General features: G+C 52.3%; 10 protein-coding genes across 10 annotated transcripts; 7 read left to right on the forward strand and 3 right to left on the reverse strand.

Annotated features, from left to right (window-relative positions):
• Nucleotides 1-439: 439 nt before the first annotated feature.
• Nucleotides 440-1,232, forward strand: AUEXF2481DRAFT_1867 (uncharacterized protein; the record flags this gene model as incomplete). The annotated part of the gene is made up of 5 exons (XM_013491762.1): nucleotides 440-459; nucleotides 513-585; nucleotides 648-754; nucleotides 862-1,031; nucleotides 1,084-1,232. 5 exons carry the CDS (start codon nucleotides 440-442, stop codon nucleotides 1,230-1,232), a joined length of 519 nt encoding a protein of 172 aa, XP_013347216.1.
• Nucleotides 1,233-1,842: 610 nt separating this feature from the next.
• On the forward strand, nucleotides 1,843-3,051 carry AUEXF2481DRAFT_26283 (uncharacterized protein; the record flags this gene model as incomplete). Its single annotated transcript, XM_013491902.1, has 1 exon — nucleotides 1,843-3,051. The coding sequence occupies one exon, from the start codon at nucleotides 1,843-1,845 to the stop codon at nucleotides 3,049-3,051; it is 1,209 nt and encodes a 402-aa protein (XP_013347356.1).
• Nucleotides 3,052-3,245: 194 nt separating this feature from the next.
• AUEXF2481DRAFT_396109 (uncharacterized protein) lies at nucleotides 3,246-5,320 on the forward strand. Its single transcript, XM_013492280.1, has 3 exons — nucleotides 3,246-3,812; nucleotides 3,865-4,633; nucleotides 4,685-5,320. Exons 1-3 carry the CDS (start codon nucleotides 3,439-3,441, stop codon nucleotides 4,850-4,852), a joined length of 1,311 nt encoding a protein of 436 aa, XP_013347734.1. The 5' UTR covers nucleotides 3,246-3,438; the 3' UTR covers nucleotides 4,853-5,320.
• AUEXF2481DRAFT_76912 (uncharacterized protein) lies at nucleotides 4,955-5,776 on the reverse strand (the record flags this gene model as incomplete). Its single annotated transcript, XM_013492152.1, has 2 exons — nucleotides 5,097-5,776; nucleotides 4,955-5,047 (listed from the first exon to the last, which is right to left on the reverse strand). Exons 1-2 carry the CDS (start codon nucleotides 5,601-5,603, stop codon nucleotides 4,955-4,957), a joined length of 600 nt encoding a protein of 199 aa, XP_013347606.1. The 5' UTR covers nucleotides 5,604-5,776.
• Nucleotides 5,777-5,787: 11 nt separating this feature from the next.
• On the forward strand, nucleotides 5,788-6,543 carry AUEXF2481DRAFT_26286 (uncharacterized protein; the record flags this gene model as incomplete). Its single annotated transcript, XM_013491903.1, has 2 exons — nucleotides 5,788-5,826; nucleotides 5,878-6,543. 2 exons carry the CDS (start codon nucleotides 5,788-5,790, stop codon nucleotides 6,541-6,543), a joined length of 705 nt encoding a protein of 234 aa, XP_013347357.1.
• Nucleotides 6,544-7,133: 590 nt separating this feature from the next.
• On the forward strand, nucleotides 7,134-7,877 carry AUEXF2481DRAFT_1872 (uncharacterized protein; the record flags this gene model as incomplete). The annotated part of the gene is made up of 4 exons (XM_013491763.1): nucleotides 7,134-7,187; nucleotides 7,240-7,281; nucleotides 7,339-7,404; nucleotides 7,455-7,877. The coding sequence occupies 4 exons, from the start codon at nucleotides 7,134-7,136 to the stop codon at nucleotides 7,875-7,877; spliced, it is 585 nt and encodes a 194-aa protein (XP_013347217.1).
• AUEXF2481DRAFT_36356 (uncharacterized protein) lies at nucleotides 7,451-9,076 on the reverse strand. The gene has a single exon (XM_013492017.1). The coding sequence runs from the start codon at nucleotides 8,832-8,834 to the stop codon at nucleotides 7,905-7,907; it is 930 nt and encodes a 309-aa protein (XP_013347471.1). The 5' UTR covers nucleotides 8,835-9,076; the 3' UTR covers nucleotides 7,451-7,904.
• AUEXF2481DRAFT_36357 (uncharacterized protein) lies at nucleotides 8,794-10,663 on the forward strand. The gene is made up of 2 exons (XM_013492018.1): nucleotides 8,794-9,756; nucleotides 9,817-10,663. Exons 1-2 carry the CDS (start codon nucleotides 9,291-9,293, stop codon nucleotides 10,242-10,244), a joined length of 894 nt encoding a protein of 297 aa, XP_013347472.1. The 5' UTR covers nucleotides 8,794-9,290; the 3' UTR covers nucleotides 10,245-10,663.
• Nucleotides 10,664-11,687: 1,024 nt separating this feature from the next.
• AUEXF2481DRAFT_36359 (uncharacterized protein) lies at nucleotides 11,688-12,333 on the reverse strand. Its single transcript, XM_013492019.1, has 3 exons — nucleotides 12,284-12,333; nucleotides 12,221-12,228; nucleotides 11,688-12,159 (listed from the first exon to the last, which is right to left on the reverse strand). The coding sequence occupies exons 1-3, from the start codon at nucleotides 12,284-12,286 to the stop codon at nucleotides 11,853-11,855; spliced, it is 318 nt and encodes a 105-aa protein (XP_013347473.1). The 5' UTR covers nucleotides 12,287-12,333; the 3' UTR covers nucleotides 11,688-11,852.
• A 342-nt stretch (nucleotides 12,334-12,675) lies between these two features.
• On the forward strand, nucleotides 12,676-13,293 carry AUEXF2481DRAFT_76918 (uncharacterized protein; the record flags this gene model as incomplete). The annotated part of the gene is made up of 3 exons (XM_013492153.1): nucleotides 12,676-12,981; nucleotides 13,043-13,164; nucleotides 13,220-13,293. The coding sequence occupies 3 exons, from the start codon at nucleotides 12,676-12,678 to the stop codon at nucleotides 13,284-13,286; spliced, it is 495 nt and encodes a 164-aa protein (XP_013347607.1). The 3' UTR covers nucleotides 13,287-13,293.
• Between the last annotated feature and the right edge of the window lie 10 nt (nucleotides 13,294-13,303).

The following is a 13,303-nucleotide window of genomic DNA, read 5'->3' on the forward strand; positions in this document are numbered from 1 at the left end:
AAGAATCACGCCCGCGCGCGCTATCTTGTCGCGGATCACGAATCAACCTTTACCAGCAGTATTTAGCTTGACTCTTGGGCTGCAGAGGAGACATTCCACGTGCTCACGTCTGCCCTGTCACCTCTTTTTCATTCCTCACTTTTCTCTCAGATCAGTTTGGAAGCATACAATCACACACACACACACACACAGACCAGGGCGTTCGTCACTTGTAGGTCGTTTGAGCTTCACACAACAATATTGACGCTTGATAACTGACGAAGCTGTCTTCCACTTTCAGTCCAAGCACTCCCCCGCTTCAAATTCCCCCAGTTCCAGCCTCCAGGTGAGTTTCTCATCAACCGACGTGTCGCCTGCTCCTCCCGCTTCGTCATCCTCAACATCGCCTTGCAGAGTTCTAAACCATCCTTCAGACCTCTACCCAAAATCATCAATCATCATGTCGAAGCTTTTCATTGGGTAATTATCACTTGCACATGCGCCGGCAGCTCTGTACTAATCCATATCAATAGCGGCCTTGCCTGGCACACTGACGACGTTGCTCTGCGCACAAAGTTCGAGGAGTTCGGCGTCGTTGAGGAAGCTGTAAGACATGCGCGCTCACCAAACTACAGCTACAAACATGCATACTGACGGGGACCATTCAGGTTGTTGTCAAGGACCGTGACACCGGACGCAGCCGTGGCTTCGGCTTCGTGCGCTTCTCTAACGAGGATGAGGCTGATGCCGCAATCAAGGGCATGAACGAGATCGAGTGAGTCACAAACATATCGACGGATACACTCTTGTGCGCAAACACAACTTGCGCATTCGCTTCGGTTACAGCTCTTCGCATCGGCCACGACGTACTAAACTTCGCAGGTTCGACGGTCGTACCATTCGCGTGGACAAGGCCTCTGAGCGTGGCAGCGGCGGCGGTGGCTTCCAGAGCCGTGGCGGATACGGTGGTGGTGGTCGCGGTGGTTACGGCGGCGGCGACCGTGGTTACGGTGGCGGTGACCGTGGTTACGGCGGTGGCCAGGGCGGCTACGGTACGTTCCTCTCTCGGCACATTCAAACCGACTTCGACTGACTCTTTTCCAGGCGGTGGCCGTGGTGGCTACGACAACCAGCAGCAGCAGGGCGGCTACGGCGGCGGCGGTTCCAACTGGCGCGGCGGAAGCCAGGGCGGCTACGGCGGCGGCCAGGGCGGCTACCAGAACAACGGCGGCGAGGGCGGTTACGGCCAGTAAGCGTGTCCATTACGAACTGGACCACACACACGGATCATCAAAACGATATGAACATGAAGACCCCCGATATGGGTCGTTGCGAATTGCCTAAGCCAGCGGAGCATCTCACGGCATATAGCCCAGTTTTCTGACGTCTGCCCCCAGAGCTCAGTCATCTCTATAGAATGCCACTCCTCTTTGATTTCCACTCATATGATTTCCCTCTGCGTGGTGTTCCTTGATTCGAAGACGCTCGCCCGTGCATGTCTGTCCTGCTCCAACGCACAGCCCAAGCAATATCGCGTGAATATCTCTTACCTTAGCTGACGTGATTTGGGTGTACAACCATGCACCAGAAACGCAGTGCCTGTACCATTGCGATGCACGAGGCCGATGTTCAGGCCCTACCTTGCCGTGAAGGTTAGTAGTAGCACACGAAGTCTTGAGCCGCAGAAACAGGGTCTCGAGTCTAGGTGTGGTGCGAAAGGACATTGTGGGGCACTCCCGAAGCTCTCCGCCGCGGCAACGGACTTTGGTCCAGCAAAACGCCGAACAGAAAATCTCAGAGAAGCTGGTCAGGATTCTTTGGGGTGCACATCATCACACTCGAGCCGCTCGTCGACACAACAACATGGCGACTACGCAACCCACTGCACCACTCAAATTCGATGGCGCCGGCCATCTCACCACTCGTCTCGTCCTTGCGACCTTGACCGGTCGCCCCGTCCGCATTTCCCAAATTCGCGCATCGTCTCACACAAATCCTGGTCTTGCACCGCACGAGGTCTCCTTTCTCCGACTGCTAGATGCCGTCACAAATGGTTCTGCCATCGAGTTCTCCATGACCGGTACGACACTAGTATACAAACCAGGTCTCATCGTGGGAAGTGCTGCGGGCTACGGCGCAAGTGGCGGCGTGATCAAGCATGAGCTCCCTAGAGACTGCGCCAGGGGTGTCAGTTGGTTCCTCATACCTTTGTGCATGCTTGCCGCCTTCTCCAAAGCACAGGTCAATGTCATTTTCACTGGTCCCGGTGTCATCACCAGTGCGACCGACAAAGGCGACGTCAGCGTGGATACTGTCCGGACGGCCATCCTCCCTCTGTACAAGAACTTTGGTATTCAGAACAACATCGAGCTCCGAGTATTGAAGCGATCAAATCCTGGACCCAGTGGAAGAGGTGGTGGTGGTGAGGTGCAGCTTGTCTTTGGTCACCAAGTCAGACTGCCAAAGACGATACACATCATGAACCCCGGCAGAGTCAAGAGGATACGCGGTGTCGCATACGCAACTGGAGTAGCTGGCGCAAACAATGCCAGAATGATTGACACGGCTCGTGGCGTGCTCAATCAATTCGTCGCAGACACGTACATTTTCTCGGACGTCTCCTCAGCACCTCTGATTCCAGCTCCGGAACGGAACAATGCTGCTGCGAAGAAAAAGATTGGAGTTGGTTTCGGCCTGAGTTTGGTTGCAGAGTCAAACACTGGTGCATTGTACTCGGCAGATGTGGCTAGCTCAGCGGCAGGTGGTGAAGCACCAGAGGACATCGGCAAAGCTTGCGCATACCAACTACTCGAGAGTATCTCGCAAGCAGGATGCGCATCGATCGTGGCAGCTCCGACCATGTTGACGCTAATGGCCATGGGGAGCGAAGATGTCGGAAGACTGGTCTTAGGCAAAGACATTCTGGGTACTGACGAGGTTGTGCAGCTGGCACGAGATCTCCGAGTCTTTGGCATGAGCGGCTGGGGCCTGAGAGATGGCAGCAACGCGGGAGATGTGGTCGTCAGCATTGTCGGACGCGGTGTGGGTAACGTGGGAAGGAAAATTGCATAGCGGTCCGGAACTCGACCTGATTCTTTGATATATATGATAATGATACCCCCTGTTCTTGCGACCAGCATGCATTGGCTAGGTCGAGCGCGAAGCCTGAAGGTAGAGCGGACGGCAGCACTTTCTACCGGCTATCTGAAAGAGCAAGCCGGATTGTGGGACGTGCGCTCCAACCCCAGGGTCCACCGTCCATGTGCATGAGCAGCGAAAGGTGGCTTCTTGGAGAACTCGACGAATTCGACCACTTCACTATTTCCAAGACCCTCAACGAAGCCTCGGGGCTTGAGACGTGCCTGAATGCCGCGTTGATTCGATCCGACCTCGACATTCCTTTCTACTCGCCCTTGGCCTTATAAACTCGATCACGGCCAACCCTCCACTTCGGTCACCATGCCAGTCAAGTCACGGTTCACGCGTCTGGACGCCTTTACCAAGACTGTCGAGGATGCACGAGTGCGCACTACCTCTGGCGGAATTGTCACCCTCTCATCTCTGTTGCTGATCCTATGGCTCGTCTGGGGAGAATATGCAGACTACCGCAGAGTAGTCGTACATCCCGAGCTTGTAGTTGACAAGGGAAGAGGAGAAAAGATGGAGATTCACATGAACATATCGTTTCCCAGAGTGCCGTGCGAACTCCTCACCCTTGATGTGATGGATGTGTCGGGTGAGATTCAGACTGGTGTCATGCATGGCGTGAACAAGGTCAGACTTGCCGCCGAATCTGATGGTGGCCATGCCATTGAGAGCAAGGCTCTTGAACTGTAACCATGTTCCCGAACCCTCCCTGACCTGCCTTCTGCTAACCTTGCCCAGTCATAGCGATGACCCTGCCACCCATCTGGATCCCGAGTACTGCGGAGAATGCTACGGCGCACCAGCCCCTCCAAACGCACAGAAGGCCGGCTGTTGCAACACTTGCGCTGAAGTTCGTGAAGCCTATGCCAGCGTTTCCTGGTCTTTTGGAAGAGGAGAAAATGTTGAGCAGTGTACACGCGAACATTACTCGGAGCATCTCGACGAACAGCGTAGAGAGGGTTGTCGTATCGAAGGAGGAATTCGCGTGAACAAGGTTGTCGGCAACTTTCATTTTGCACCTGGCAAATCCTTCAGCAATGGCAACATGCACGTCCACGACCTCGAGAACTACTGGGCCGGCGGCAACAACATCGAGCACACCTTTACACACAACATCCATCATCTTCGCTTCGGCCCTCAGCTTCCTGACGACATCGTCGCTAGCATCGGCAAGAAGGGTATGGCTTGGACTAATCACCACCTTAACCCACTTGACAACACCGAGCACAAGACGGATGAGAAGGCTTACAACTTCATGTACTTTGTCAAGGTAGTCTCGACTGCTTATCTACCTTTGGGATGGGAGAAGAAGAACTCCATTCTGAACTTCCCCCACGAACTCATTGAGCTGGGAAGCTATGGTCACGGTGAAGCTGGCAGCATCGAGACTCATCAGTACAGTGTCACGAGCCACAAGAGAAGCCTGGCAGGTGGTGACGATCGACAGGAAGGTCACAAAGAGAGACTACATGCCAGAGGTGGAATTCCCGGCGTCTTCTTCTCATATGTAAGCAGTCAGCTATCCCACTTGAGACCCATCAGCTAACTTGCTTTACAGGACATCTCACCCATGAAGGTCATCAATCGCGAGTCGAGGACTAAAAGTTTCTCTGGATTCCTTGTCGGCGTTTGTGCTGTCATCGGTGGCACTCTCACCGTAGCGGCTGCTGTTGACAGAGCACTCTACGAAGGCGCTCAGCGCGTAAAGAAGTTACATACAGGTTAAGAGGCTTGTAGTTCAGATTCGTGTATCAAATACCCTGAGTCTATATCACGGGTCGGCGTTCTCGATCTGAGGTGTGAGCTGTGTCATGCCATGTCCCCTCCACTACGCATAGTTTCGAGCACCTTCCAAAATCCAAACTTCCCCATTGACGACCTTGTTGGGAACGCTCGAGACTTCGATGCCTCCAGGTTGGATCTAATGCCGTCGTCAGTCAGTTCTTAAATCAGCGTCGGGTGATGCTCACCACTTTCTTTCCGTCTTTCTCTTCCCACCAGACCGTGTCTCCACCGAGGGTTTGAACTTTCTGACCCTCAGCCCAAGGTGACTCTGGGACGACATGGGCTTCCACAAAACGCCTGAGGTTTCTGTGCGCCCTATCCTCGCCATCTCGGCCGTCGTATGCGTTCTGGCCCAAGGCAGCATATTCTTGTGGGTCCTCCCATGGTTTCCTGGGGAGTCTCGTGATTGCCGAGTTGAGCGGCGCAAGCAAAGTGGTGTTATGGGATCCGGCTTCAAGACGCTTGAAAACAGATTCGATATCACGAGTAAAGCCAGCAAAGATGTTTATACTGCGTTCCCTGCCGAGTACGTCGGAAATGGTCACATCGCTGCCTGACATGACGTCGTGTGGAATTGGAAGATTGAGGCTTGCCTGTGTATCCGCGATGTGCAGCGAGGTCGCCTTTGCAGAAGTCGCGGTAATGAAGCAAGCTGCGATGAGTGAGGTGGCGAAGGTTGCGCGGGCTTTCATGATGTATGGCAAGGTTGTGAAGATGATGCTAGGAAATCAAGGTGGTCGCGCCTGCTCGCACTCTACATAACCCCAGACACTCTGCGCTTGGCAACTACTTTGACGAGCCGACACGCGCGTGACTGACCAACCTTCCTTCTCTTCGACCCTCCAATCCCGAGTGAAACCTAAATGGCGCAGAGACATGTCGACACAAAATCTCAGACTTCCATTGGTAACAGAAGTAAGTGGGAATCTCTTTAGTTGTAGCTGGGCCAAGAATTAACCCATGCAGGATGATTTGCATCATTTTCACCAAAAGCACTTTTCCGGCTCAAGCTCTGGATCCTCCAACAGGAGCCATGATGCTGGCGCAAGTTTCGAGGAGAACACTACGGACGATGATGATCTTGGGTATTACCATGATGGCGTCAAACGCACGCTCACGGACGATCAGATCGCCATGTTCAGGCACAGTGAGATACAGACTCTGCTACGAGAACGAAGAAGAAGGCGAGAGAATACGGAAAGCGAATCCAATCACGATACACCGAGTGGATCAACCAAAACTGTAGGTTGTCTCGATGTAAACACTGTCGGCGATGGTGACAGGCAGCGATCCGCGAGCACCTCCGAGTCTCAGGGCTTGGGAAAGAGAAAATGGCAAAGGTTCATTGAGAGCTCTGAGACGAATCCAGAGCACTTGACTCATCGCAGAATTGCCCGCGAGTTGGACGAACAGAAGGCAAGTTCAATCGACCTAATGTACGGCGATGAAGAGTCTACGAATGCGGCCGCTCCAAGGTATTCCAAGACGAATCCTAGCACTCAGGACCATGGAAAGCAAGCTCAACGCGATAACATAGATGAGCCCAGTTCTGTACAGACACCTTTAGAAGAACCTCGGAAGTCCAAGTTCCTTTGGCCAACACTGGAAGCAGAGGCCAAGGCGCGTGGGTAAGGTGGTCTGGAGCTGGTCTCAAGCCGAATCAACCCAACAGATGAAGAGAGCATGTGAGTATCTCATCCATTTCTTGCAGCATCCCTTTGTCGTGATGAGACATCATCCTTAGACCGATGGCTGCGTGGGACAAGCCAAGGTCGACGCTGTGTTCAATCCGAAAAGAGAACCAGTGTTCTGACCACCACGAAGTCTATGGGGACCTTAATCTTCTCTCTGATCTATCAACTCTTTTCTCTTTCCGTCAACCAAACTCTTCTCGGTATACAAAAACTGACCGTTGCTTTCAGCAGAATGACCATTTCCGCCAGGCACATGTCAGACGATTTTATCTTAGCTGGACAATGTCAACTGCAAAAGAAGTTGCTTCACGACTGATGGTTACCGCCGAGCACAAGCGTTAACTTATCACGCCAAGTCACGTAGCCCGAACCACCCCGCATTGATTGTACCGCGGCAGCGCAGCAAGCGCAAGTGTCACGCAGTAAAAGCGAAGGTACTCCTCAAGACAAAAGATAGATACCTCGATACCATTCATCGGAACCGAAGAATACCTAATACATAATATCCCTGCATTACTTTTTCCGAAAATGGCTGTTCCTGACACTGTGAATTTGCGCAACCTATCTGGTACATTTAATCTCGTAAGTGTTTACCGACGCGGTTTGGCATGGAACGCATACTGAGAACAACCAGAATAAGACCTTGTCAGACTCTTCCGATGCGGCCTTGAAAATGGTACCAATTCCTTGAGCTCATGTAGTGTGCTCAGTAATCTTACCACGACTCGTATAGCAAGGTATAGGCTGGGTTGTTCGCCAGGCTGTCAAATATTCGAACATTACACTTCATGTCAAGCAGGTACAGTAAAAGAGCAGATCTCGACATGGATTACAACTAAAGCATGGCAGTTCGTTGATGAAAATGGGCTGGAGCACATAGACAATGAGCAAGTCACAACTGGAAATATTCGCAACACTGAAGAGCGCGTAGTGGACTACGCGTGGCACGAGAAGGATGACAAGGTCTTCGGAATGGTCACTGGGCGCTCGCGGTTCGTCAAGTTGGATGAAATCGAGCACGACTACCTCAAGCAGGGTTGGGATGAGAAGTTTCTGGCCGAAGGAGATCGTGAGGTTTTCCAGAGTATTGTGAACAGCGTAGGCAAGAAGCCCAATTGGACTGCAGACCAGGTATGGGGCTTCGAGGTAGTGGATGGGCAGAAACGACACACGCGACGTATTATCGTCAAGAGGGGCAAGGAGGAATACAAGCTCCGTTTGGTCTATGATTGGGTCGTCGAGACGGATGGGGACAAGGATCTGGCTTATTAGACTGGTGCTTGTCCGACTTGAACTTAATTAAGCACGAAGCATTTCTTCTATCGTTTCTTCCACAGGCTTAGGCTTCTTTCCCTTGGTGGCCAGTAGTTTCTCGAGAGTTAGATCATTGATCAGACACTCCTCGTCTCTCAGAGCATCATAAGTAGCTGCCCACCACTTGGCGGCAGGCTCTGACAGTTTCTTGTCTTTGACATAATAGCTCTCGAGCTCTTGACGTGTGACAGTCTTTGTAGAGACTTTCTTGGACCTGACGGCCGAGACCTTGTCGAGGATTTGATTTATGGTTCTAGGCCCTTCAGTGCGCGACAGATAGAAAGTCTTGTGTGCATATTCAGATGATGGTGCAACAATCACCAGAGCACTGGCAAGGCCAAGATCAGAGATGGCGGTCCAGCTGATAGGAGAATCGCCAGCAATGGGCACTTCGGAGCGCTGGTCATCCTTGAGGTCGTGATAACTTGCATACAGCGGCCAGCTCTCATTGTAGAGACCCTCACGCATGATGGTATAGTTGATAGGTAGCTTTGCGAGGTATGCCTCGGTGCGAATGTGGGCCTGCATGACGCGAGATTTCGAAGGGTTCTGGAAGGCCAGGGAGCTATAGTAGATGTGTTGCACGTTGGCAGACTGCGCAGCATCAATGGCAGTGAAGTGATGCTTCTCGCGACCCGAACCCAAAGGAGCATCGTTGTAGTCCATGTCGATGTTTGGGGTGGAGACGAGGAAGAACTTGTCGCAACCAGAAAGTGCAATCTCAAGGGAAGATTTATCATCGAAAGAGGCATGACGAACTTGAACACCCTTCTTCTCCAGAGAGGACCAAGTGTCACTCCCAGGTTCTGACGAGGTGCAGCATACTATCTGGTCCTTGGGCAAAAGATTGTATTCAAGAAGGGCGTCCAGCGTAGCACCGCCAAGCTTACCAGAAGCTCCAATGATTGCCAACATGATCGCAAGCTTGATGAGAGGAGTGAAGAGGTCAAGGAATCGGTTGGAACGAAGACGTGAGTGAAGTCGGTCGATCAAAGATCAAGATGATGGAAGCAGGTGGGGCACGTCATTTGTCATCCGGGTTGGCAGAATGCTAGCCTAGCATCGTGACGGCAGTCGGACATGAATTGAGCATGCGGCAAGCTGAGACCAGTGGTCCAAGTGGCAGGAATGAGAGTAGTCGGGATTGTCAGTGTGACGAGGAACAGCTTTGGTAGAAAGTGACCCCGCCTTGATTTTGGTGGTTGGCTTTGACATTGGTCCGACAACCTTGGAGCCTCGAAGTTGATTCATTCTTCACCTCCCATCTCGAACACTTGCGCCAAAGCAAAAACCAGGCGCCCAGGCTAAAGAAGTATCGTGACAGCATCTGGACGACCAAGGCGACGAGGCGACTGATTGCGCAACGTCATTATGGCGAGCATGGAAGCAAAGGACATTGAAGAGCGCGGAAAACAGCTGGCAAAGGCAGCAGCAGGCGGCGACCCTCCGGCAACTCTGCTCTCTCTTCTGGACGGACTCAAGGGATGGACGGCCACGGAAAAGTTGTTGCGCCAGACGAAGATCGGTGTGCACGTCAACAAGTTGCGCCATAACAGCGACAGCCAGGTCGGGCGGGCTGCCAGCGCTCTGGTCAACAAATGGAAGGCCGACGTCAAGAAGTCTCCCACTACAGCTGTCTCCAGCGGCACAAACTCTCCGGCGCCCGCAAAGTCGTCGCCTGCCCCTGCTGCCGCAAAGCAAAAGGCGGAACCTCACGGCGACCCGGAGAAGCGCAACAGCCTGTCTGACAAGGTCAACTGCGGCGTCACTGGAAACCAGACTCGCGATGCCTGCATCAAGCTGATGTACGACGGTCTGGCCTTCATGTCGCCCGACGGTATGCCACTGCCCACCAAGTGCCTATGTCATCTGCTCCCTGACTGACCCCCGTCTACAGCGTCGCAAGACATCTTGACCGTTGCTCGTTCTGTCGAGCTTGCTGCTTACAACGCCTACCAACCAGAGGGTAGTCCCGAGTACCGCCAGCGCATTCGCTCCCTCTACCAGAATCTCAAGAACAAGTCCAACCCAAAGCTCCGTAGCCAGGTGCTTTCTGGTGTTATCAAGCCTGATCGCTTTGTACGCATGACCCACGAGGAGCTGAAGAGTGACAAACAGCGCGCCGAGGATGAAAAATTGCAAAAGGAAAACATGGACAAGGCTATGGTCGCCCAAGCAGAACGCAGTATCAGTGCCAGTCTGACCTGCGGCAAGTGTGGTCAAAAGAAGGTCAGTTACAGTCAGGCTCAGACCAGATCTGCCGATGAACCTATGACCACCTTCTGCGAGTGTACAGTCTGTGGCAATAGATGGAAGTTCTCTTGATCCTCTTTGCCCATCCCTTTTCCTCCTCTCCTTCTATACGGCACACGTTGCACAAACTCAGCAAGACGAAGTTCCCGTCGTATGGCAGTCGGCCATGCAGATGTTCCCGGTCGTCGCTCGCACCAAGGCGACCATTCTTGTGCCCTTCTTGACAACGTCCTCTTTGCCAGCACCACACTTCTTCCTCTTCTGGGACGACATCTTATTTGCTTCTCATATCAATCACCTGGCTGGAAGGGGAAAAAGCAAGCCGGGGCTTGCATGGCGATAACCACACGGAGTAGGTATTTCCGTACTGCTCTTCTTTTTTTTTAGCAGTGCTTGGTGTTTCGTACGAGCTGGAAACAACCGGCAGAGAGCTTCGCATTGAAGCTCCCCTCATTGCTATGCTATAGCCACGATATCGCAGTAATATTAGCTAGCTAGATGTTCTGAGCTGAAAACAACACAAAATCAAAATTTTGTCTGCACTCGATCCCTGTCCCAGGCCTGCCCTTGCCGCTATCATCCATGAAAAGCCCTAAGAATCAATTGTATCGTGTCAGGCGCATACAGTGTCGCATGTATGCAATTCTAGCATAACAGATTGTGCACGTGCATAGATGTGAGAGTCACGCGACCGCTAGCTTGATCTAGCTAGGCCAGCTCTTGCGAGAGGCTCCCTCGCTATGCTTTTCGAGAAATGAGAGCTCGATGCTTGATGGGTGACAATGGATCACCTGAGAAAATCGATACCAGCTCGGGAGGATGGCTACTTTACCGCTGAGCTCTGTTTTTCCAATTATTATCGAGTCGCCATTGCTTTATGCAGAGTGTGGACATGTTTTCGTGGAGGAAGCGTGAGAGATCATCGTCCACTGCTTGCCCCGTGTCTGTCCACGCTGGGAGTCTTGAGAGGTTGTGCTGAACTCCATTTTCACTTAATGGCGATACCTCAAAGCCCATATAGCACAGCTGATCAGGGACGATCTGATAGACTCAGATTCAACGCTCGATCGAAACTTATCACGATACATGCTGTCAGATAAGACATTCCGAGATGGGACACCGTAGAAGAGAGCGTGGGTCTTATCATTTGAACTAAACGCCCAACATATAGCAGCGAACGTCCGTGAACATCGAGGATGAGCATTCGACTAAGGTAGTAGCGATGTTCGATTGCCGGATTTCAGGAAAGAGTCATGGTGGCTGGATTCAAGTGCCAGTCGTTCCTAACGCGCTGGTTCATGTGGTTGATACACGACTTACTAGACTGAAAGAGCCTGTAAACATAGTCAATCAAACAGTACATTTCTGTAGACGTCGCTGAATCTCATGGAGAACAACATGCTATGAGACAGCCTCGGTCGATGGACAGAACACTGAAGCGGGGCACATTGACCTACCGAAAGGTTGAACATTGTACTCACCATAGTAAGCTAGCTCCACGAAGCTAATTCACGACCTTGATCCATTACCTCGGTTCAACGGACATTCTGGCGTACGATCAAGGACACGTAGGGCAGGCAATGATGAGGTTTGAGAAGGAGACTCGTTATTCAAAACATTATAGCAGCATCTTGACGTGATGGGGGTAGCAAAGTGCTCGGGTTCAAAGCATGAGTGGCATTAACGTGCTCTGGCAGACCAAGCAGAGCCGAAGCTGTAGAGACCATAGACAGCAAGAAGACTCAGGCCGATGGGGAGCGGCTTTCCAGACCTCATGGCTCTAGGGATGCTGCTTCCGGCAAGGACAAGACTGGCCAGAAGCGCGAGCTCGACACCATAGGGTTGGGCATTGGACATGCGGTAACCACCAAGTGCGTACAGGGCGCCAACAGAGACTCCAGCAGCGATTGAAGGGACCGAGCCTGACTTGACATAGCCCATTGTGCCGCCGCCGGCGGTGAGCGAGGCGAGAATGTATGCGATGGTGCTGTTACATGATCGGTAAGAAGCTCATCCAGATATAGTCAGGGCTCCAGGCATCGGCTTACACGAGACTCTGTTTTCAATCAGCTTCAATCTTCCAGTCTACAATGATGAGAGTATCCAGTTACCATTTTGTTATAAGTGATTGTCAATATTGATGTTCTTGTTGGAAGGGTACGATGTTTGAGAAAGATGCTGTGCACTGAATCAAGGGAGAAGGCCTCGGTCAACAAGCAAGCGGCAAGCGGAGACAGCGCGTCGAGTCGAGCTTCAATGAATGTGACGCGGCATCGTCCGTGCGTGCATGTCGGCGAGCTTCAACTTGGGCAAGCTGGCCTCGATTGTTGCTACTGCATCTCAGTAACTGTGAGCGAGGAGCACACGCACCCAACTCGACGTCTATCTGTTCCGTCTCGACATTGATCCATCCTCTGACCGGCGTATTCTCCAAGTCAATCGGTCCACCTCTGCGTCCACGTTTGATTCAGTCGATACATTCTCCGACCCAAGACCATCAACCATGGCTCCCAAGAAGAACGCCGCTGCTCCTGCTCCTTCTCAGGTGCCCCCTTCGATGGCCAAGCCTTCCCACGGCCAAACATCTGCTTCGTCGGCGCCAACCAAGCCCATTGCCGCATCAGCAAAGGCCACCTCCGCTAGAACCACTGTCCGCAACTCATCAGATGCTCAAGAGATCGCTTTGGCCGTCTGGGACCGCTATGTTCAGGACACCCCTCAACGTGTCAAGCTGATTGATGTCTTCATGACCTTCCTCATCTTCGTCGGCGCTCTTCAATTCCTTTACTGTGTCATTGGCGGAAACTACGTATGCTTCGAATACCACTATCACAATCGCATTCGTGATCACACGCTGACAACTCATATAGCCCTTCAACGCTTTCCTCTCCGGTTTCTCTGCTACCGTCGGCCAATTTGTTCTTACCGCCAGCTTGAGAATCCAGACCAACCCCCAGAACAAGGCCGATTTCGGCTCCATATCACACGAAAGGTACCACTTTGTCTGCCACCGTCTCGCATGCACAACTTATCTGACTTGAACCCAGGGCTTTTGCGGATTATGTCTTTGGAAGTCTAATTCTTCATTTCTTCTGCGTCAACTTCATCAACTGAGGCCTCTTATGCAAGCC

This window comes from Aureobasidium subglaciale (assembly GCF_000721755.1).
Source record: "Aureobasidium subglaciale EXF-2481 unplaced genomic scaffold scaffold_2, whole genome shotgun sequence".
Classification (NCBI taxonomy): domain Eukaryota; kingdom Fungi; phylum Ascomycota; class Dothideomycetes; order Dothideales; family Saccotheciaceae; genus Aureobasidium; species Aureobasidium subglaciale.